The sequence below is a fragment of the Humulus lupulus genome, chromosome 3 (assembly GCF_963169125.1).
Source record: "Humulus lupulus chromosome 3, drHumLupu1.1, whole genome shotgun sequence".
NCBI classification, from domain to species: domain Eukaryota; kingdom Viridiplantae; phylum Streptophyta; class Magnoliopsida; order Rosales; family Cannabaceae; genus Humulus; species Humulus lupulus.
The window spans coordinates 217,348,924-217,356,187 of NC_084795.1; the positions used below are offsets into that span (position 1 = coordinate 217,348,924).

General features: G+C 40.3%; 1 protein-coding gene across 1 annotated transcript; it reads right to left on the reverse strand.

The window, feature by feature from the left end:
• Positions 1-1,736: 1,736 nt before the first annotated feature.
• On the reverse strand, positions 1,737-2,363 carry LOC133825393 (uncharacterized). Its single transcript, XM_062258345.1, has 3 exons — positions 2,307-2,363; positions 2,142-2,249; positions 1,737-2,099 (listed from the first exon to the last, which is right to left on the reverse strand). Exons 1-3 carry the CDS (start codon positions 2,361-2,363, stop codon positions 1,737-1,739), a joined length of 528 nt encoding a protein of 175 aa, XP_062114329.1.
• Positions 2,364-7,264: the final 4,901 nt, after the last annotated feature.

Genomic DNA, 7,264 nt, shown 5'->3' on the forward strand with positions numbered 1-7,264 from the left:
AGTGATATTTTGGAGGAAAACCAATCAAAAACTGAGGAATTAGAGCTAGGATTTGAGCTTTAAGCTTGGGGAATTGCTCAGCATCACTTGGAGGTGCAATCAAGCAAAGGTAAGCTCTTAAGCTGATGAGTTATATTGAATTTCTGCTGATGTTTCAGGGTATGCATGTGAGCTAAGTTTATATTTGTTCTTGAATGCTTGGCTGAGTTTTGGGGCTAGTCTTTGTTAGGTTTTGATGCTGAGACTGGGTTAGAACCTTTGTGATGAATGTTTGGATTGTTAGGTTGATTTTTATGGAAAATTGGCTGGGTTTTAAGAGAGAAAATGGAGGAATTTTCTGGGTTCGAAGGGTTGGGCCATGGCCCTGTTCTTGCTGAGCCGCGGCCCCTTAGAACTTGGGGCATCTGGAAATGGAGGCGTGCCGCGGCGCCCTTCTTGAAGGGCTGCAGCGCATGTGGGTTACTTTGAGGCAAGGCCTCGGGTTGAGCTGGGGGCCGCGGCATGAGTCCCTAGGGCCATGACACTTAGTGCAGTTTTGGGTTTTTAAGAGGTTTTAGGCTTGGGAATTCAATAGTTAAGGCTCGCGATGGATTTTATCACCCGGATTGATAGAATTCAATGTCCTGGAGATTAGAATTATGGCTGGAAGTTATTTAATGGATTAGAGCTTGATGGGTGGATATTGTTAATGTGTTGTGATTAGGGCTTCGGTGAGGCTCGGACTAGGGAACTGTGCTCGGGACATCGGTGCCTGAAAAGCTCGGGACACAGGTAAGAAAACTACTGTTCCCATAGAGCTTGTGTTGCAGGGCTCGGGCCTATATGATTGAGTTGCAGGGCTCGACCCTATATGAATGTGTTGCAGGGCGTAGCCCCTTTGATTGAATTTTATGCGATTAAATCTCTGTTTAGTTATATTATGCGTGTATATAAATGATGGAACGGCGATGGCCGAGAACGGCGAAGGCCGAGAACGGCGAAGGCCGAGAACGGCAAGGGGCTGGGAGCAACGTTTAGCACGCGGAGTGCGAGTTGCCAGGGCGAGACCCCAAGGGATACCTGGGATATCCTTACGGTATAGACCGCGAACCCAGGGCTTGGTAAAGTGCCTAGGACAGCATGGCTGTACATGTATAGCCTAATGATGGCATGTTTATATGTTAAGTGTTGTTATGCAAATGTTATCTACTTGTGAGGGTTTTCTTAATGGGCTTCGGGTCACGGGTGCTCTATGGTGCAGGTAAAGGCAAGGGGAAAGTCAGGCAGACCAGACATGTACGCGCTGCTCGTCACGCTCACCATACTCAAGGTTGGTCGACTTTCCCCTTGCCTTTACTTGCACCATAGAGCACCTGTGGTGGGGCTCTTATTTGCTTTTGTTGGTTGTTGCCGCCCTTCCAGTTCAGACTTGGGAAATTCTTAGTGAGGTACCCTGGTTTTCCACAGGCATAGCATGCACTCTCCTTGCACTCACCCAAATGTCGATGGCCACACTTATCACAAACAAGGCAGTACTTGAATTCACGTCTGGGTTGTTTGTTGGAATCCCCGGTCCAACTGTCAGACGGTCCCCCTTTTCTCTTATTATTCCAATTGCTACTCGACCTTGAGCCTCCTCGGGCTCTAAAATTCCCTTTATTGCGGTTGGTCCTGGGGAAAAACCTTCCCTTGGAGCCATTCTGGTTAGCTTGGGTCTGACCCGGATTGCCAAAGGTAAACTTTCTTTCTTCAAACTTCTAGGATTCTTTCCTTTCCAGTTCAGACCATGACTCTTGGCGAAGCGCTCGCTCCACTGCTTCTGCATATGTTTCTAGGCTTGTTTTCCCGGTGTCCACGAGTTTTCCCATCTCTTCTCGAAGTCCTCTCATAAACCTCCATACTTTGGTTGATTCAGTATTAACCATATCCGGTGTAAATCTGCATAAATGATCAAACTTCCTGGTATATTCCTGGATGCACAAATTTCCTTGCTTCAGAGTCATAAACTCTACCACTTTATGGTCAATCACGGTACAACTGTAATATTTAGAGTTGAAGAAGACTAGAAGTTCTGGCCATTCCATTTCGGCCACATTATGACCCTTCTTTGCAGCATCCCACTAGATGCAAGCATCTTTTCTCAACATATAAATTGCACAAACCACATTTTCATGCTCAGTAGTTCCGATGAAATCGAAGATCCTTTCTAGTATGCTGATCCATTCTTTTGCCACCACTGGGTCAGCAGTACCTTCAAAGCTGGGTGGGTTCTGGTTATCAAACCATTCAGAGATGGATTTCTGTTAGGCCACCCTCAGTGCCTCAACTTGTGGTTCATCCCCTGCCCCACCAGCCGGTGGATCTTGGTGCACTACTTTAGCCATAGCTACTTCTGGTTTGTTCCGATTGTTAGCCGGTGCTGTTGGGAGGCATTGGAGTAATGTCTAAAACATCTCTGTTTGGCGGGCATCAGAGTCCACCTGCCTTTTATGGCTTTGCTCGATGCGAGCATTTTGAGCTTCCAAATTTCTATGGAGCTCCTCCATCTGAGAAGCAAGGTCAGGTCCTTGATTCACTCCCTGACCTCGACCTTGGCCCCTCACTCGGCCTCGACCTTGGCCCCTCACTCGGCCTCGACCTCTGCCTTGGCCTCTACCTTGACGTTGGCCTCGGCCTGCTGAAACTTGTGGGTTCGTAGCCAGTTGCTCTACTGGATCCTGTACATTATTGGCTTGATGGCCTGCCCTAACTCCGATATTAGGAGCCATGAAGAGTTCCTATGTATATATAGACAATGACGAGCGATTACTAAAAGTAACAAACTAGTAGCAGCAACATACACATGCTACTCTTTACACAAGTGATCAACAACCAACATAGAACTCAGCCATTAGACAAAAGAGTGCATTTAAACATATCAAACCGTATCATAACAGTCAACCCAAAGTCCAAAAGGGTTTACAAATGTAAATAGGAAGGGGATCTAACCCTAGTTGAGGTTCAGGGTTTCTATCATAGGACCCTTAATTGGAAGTGATACACAACAATGAAATTTGAAACCATAGTGGTTTTCACAAAAGATAATAGAACGGATGATCACTATCCTAATCGACACGCATATCCCCATCTACATCCTCCTTAGGATCTTCTTCTGGTTCTACTGCCCTACCTCGAGGTATGCTATCATCCACGGAGATGGGCCAATCCATGGCCCAAACGCTAGCTCGATCTCCATACGGAAATCATCCCAAGTGTCACAAACTAGCTGCCAACGTCTGCGACGAAACCATATCATGCTGAGCCTCACAAACAAGTGCCGACATATCGCACTCTCCATTGCTCGGGTGTATTGGTCCTATCAAAGACTTCTGTCATGTAATGCATCCATTGCCAAATGACACACCGATGTCGTTGATCGTACTCAAAGCATTGAGGATTCACGTTGTGAAATAACCTATAATAGTCAACCCTAGGTATAGGAATCATGGGTAGGTTCTCTATCATAGGGTCATTTATCTCAAGTATATCATCCATAACCTACAATTTATAGGATTGAGGTAAATAAAAGAAAGTAAAGGAAACAGATATGAAAAGACAGTACTTACAGTGAGTGCCGGCCTATCTTGCAAAATGTACATGTGGGTTTGTCTAGAGAACTGGTTTACCTCAGTGCTCTAATACAAACTATAACGTTCCGTAAAATCTCTAGCATAATTTGAGGAAAACATAACCATTTTCTAAAATAAGGTAACCAAAAATCCATAAAAAAACTTTTTAAAACATACAATAGTTCGAAACTATGCACATACTTAAAAGTGAATTACAGTGTCATAATTTTAAAACATTCAATGAGACCAAAATAAACTATTAGTTATCATATGGGTTCTAATCCCCAATCCACATGTACATCCTCGCAGATAAACTCTAGTGCTCACTGATCCACTTTGCCTTTGAGCTTACCTACAACATGAAACAACTAGGTAATCGAAACGCTTAGTAAGAACAACCTAACAAACATAACCACATAAACAAAGTACAAACTTAACTAATTGTAATTAGGCAAATAATCAACCAAGAATAGGATTCTGATGAAACCAAACCCTAACATACAATTTAAGAATGTGAGAACATCCTGGCAAACTTATGGTCATGCCTCATAACCAAAATTTATAACCTGAAGGTACACCTGCACGCAGAAAATCCCAGAGCATACATACAATCTTAACTGGTAACATACATACTTACTTAGGGTTTCGGAGGAACTTCAACATAGCTTAACATATCTCAACATATATTAGCATATCTCACCATTGCATTGACAGGTGTAAACTAATTACACCGGTTACCCAGACTCCTAGAGGAGTTCAGAATACTTTCTTAGCCATAGAGATTTGATTTCGAAATTAATTTACTTACGTGTCACGGAGTTTGATCGGACTCTTATGTCACGGGTATTAAGCTGGACTTCTTACATATCGCGATGGCCAACTGACTTTAGCCACACAGGCATCAGTGGCGAACCAGACTTCTTACATATCGTGATGGCCAACAGACTTTAGCCATGCATGCATCGGTGGCAAATTGGACTTCTTACATATCGCGATGGCCAACCAACTTTAGCTACATAGGCATTGGTGGCGAACCAGACTTCTTACATATCGCGATGGCCAATCGAATTTAGCCACACATGCGTTGGTGGCGAACTGGTTTCTCACATAGTTCCCCAGTGGGTAGTCGCAATTCATAGTTGTCACGGTAGCTAGCCAGACTGCTTACCTTAGTCATGAGTATGTGAATTCTCTAGGACCACTGTCTTGAGTAAACCTTCTAGGACTAGTTCAAATTATTAACTAATAACTCAGTTATCTAAACTAGTCATTAACATGTTGTAGCCAAACATATCATAAGTTGTCTTACCCGGATTCCTTAGCGCTTTCTTGTGGGAACGTTAGATCCAAAAGCGAGCCTTCACGATTAGATAACACTGTAGTGAAACCACACAGTGACTCAGATTAAATTATAAAATATTCTTATAGTTAATATTCCACAATAGCTACATGAAATAAATTCTTAGGGACTCTATACTATAGTCTCTTATACACTTCACAGTGTATAAGGCCAGATTTCGTTTCAGTCTTAACGGTATCATAGGAAAATTGATCTCGTCGCAACACGCTCACTGCCATACATTTTAATATTCTTTAAATGAAGAACTCACTTATATGATAACTCGTATTTTTGTTTTTAGGAAAAAGGAGTTATACACAACTCATATCTTTAGAAAATACCAACTTGTTGTCTTCTCATGAAAATTTACTGTTTTCTATCATTTACCAAAATACCGCTTTTTGAGCAGTTTCAAATAATATCTAACAATGTCATATCACTCTCTTAAAGGTTCTACAAAACCCAAACTCCCATTCTTACCAATTCTTACCCATAACCTAGGATCTCTCTTTATGTTTGTTTTTTTTTTTTTTGAAAATAAGGGCAATTGGACCCTAACTTATAATATAGTAAAAATCAAATTTTTGTTAAGGTTTGAAATTGCTACCTTTCAGTTTTTAGGGAAAACTTAGAAAAATTATTTCTCTTAAACCGTAACACATTTCTCTCTAAAATTTTACATAAGTCCTTGTACACATCTTAACTAATTCCCTTCAAAATTTTATAATTTTTGGGATGGCAAAACCCATTATAATTTTTAAAGTAATCTGGGTACTGCCTGCTGCTCAGAAGTTTTTCTCAGTTTTTATGGTAAATTTGAAAATTTATTTCTCTTACACTGTAGCCCAGTTCTTTATGAAATTTTACAGGATATGTTTTCATATCTGAGTTAGCTTCTTAAAAAATTTCATAATTTTTGGAATAATAAAACTCAACCAAATGTTTAAAGCCATTTGGGTAGTGCTTGATGCCCATAAGTTTTATTTCTAGATTCTAGGAAAAACTTTGAAAAATCATATCTCTTATACCTTAAAATATTTTCCTTTAGAATTTCACAGTGACCCTTATAAATGTTTAAAATAACATATTATAAAAGTTCATAGCTTTTTGATTAGTAAAACCCATTCAAAAGTCAAAACAATCTGGGCAGTGCATGCTGCCCATAAATTTTCCAAATTTACATCAAGATGCCAAAAAGTTCATAACTTCGGTTTGAAAATACATTTTATTTATTTATTTTCAAAAGCCTAAAATCAAGTAATCATCTAGAAATATGCAAAAATATAAATTATTTCCACAAAAAGAGGTAGTAGGGTACGATCTGACCTGTTGGATGTCAGACCACAAAAACTTGGCAGCATGCATTTTTACACATTCTAGCAAAACTAAACACAACTAGCAAAACCCTAGCTACATGCATGCATGAAAATCAACAAATCAACCAATCTAACCCTCAAGCATAAAATAAACTTCAAAAACCAACAAAACAACGTATACAACTAGATCTAACATCAATAACCAAAAATAACTCAAAACCAACCAAAGATTTACCTTTGATGGTTTTAGCTTGGAGATGATAGCCCTTAGCTTGTCCAAACTTCTTTCTTGGATTCTATACTCACAAACCGAGCCCCATAGGTTTCACATGAAGATTTTTAAGAGAGTGTTAGAGTAGGAGATTTTATATGAATGGAAAAACACAAAATCTCTAGAACCCTTACCTTTGTTTTCACTAGATCACCAAAAAGCTTCAACTTTGAGATTCTCCTAGAACAACCACCCTAGAACACAAGATCCATGCCATGCATGGATATTAGATCACATGCATGCATATTCCACTCCTTAGGGTTTCAGTTTTGAAGAAGAAAAGAAGTGACATGGAAAAAGTTTCGTACTTACTTCTTCACTAGTCTTCCCTTGAGCTTCTCCTTAATTCAATGGAGAATGAGTGAACCAAGCTTGTGAGGAGAATAGAAATGGCAGCCAAGGGGCTTAGGGTTTTCGATTTTGGGAGTGTAGAGTGGAAGAGAGAAAGTTTTTTGGGTGGACAAAATAATTTTTTAGGGAAGTGTGTAGTTTTGGTGAAAAAGGATTAATGACAAAAATGTGGAAGAGCACTAATCATTAGGGTAGTCTCTTAACCTTCTCTAGGATATGTGTCATAAGACACTTGAGTGCATAGGCATAGCCTAGCCGCCCACCCTTCTCTCTCCTCCCTTGTGAAAAGACTTTTATGCCCTTGCCAAATTTTACCACACTTTAAGGCATTCAAGGACCCTTTGGTAATTTCACTTCTAATTTTTAGCCAAAATTTTACCCTATAAATTTAAATATCCCT

Bases quoted from the DNA above. Each gene is read 5' to 3' on its own strand.
- LOC133825393 (XM_062258345.1), bottom strand. From the start codon at position 2,363: ATGGCTAAAGTAGTGCACCAAGATCCACCGGCTGGTGGGGCAGGGGAT. The intron at 2,250-2,306 runs GTTGAGGCACTG...TTTGATAACCAG, and splicing joins GGGCAGGGGATGAACCACAA to AACCCACCCAGCTTTGAAGG. The intron at 2,100-2,141 runs GTTTGTGCAATT...GCTTGCATCTAG, and splicing joins CTACTGAGCATGAAAATGTG to TGGGATGCTGCAAAGAAGGG.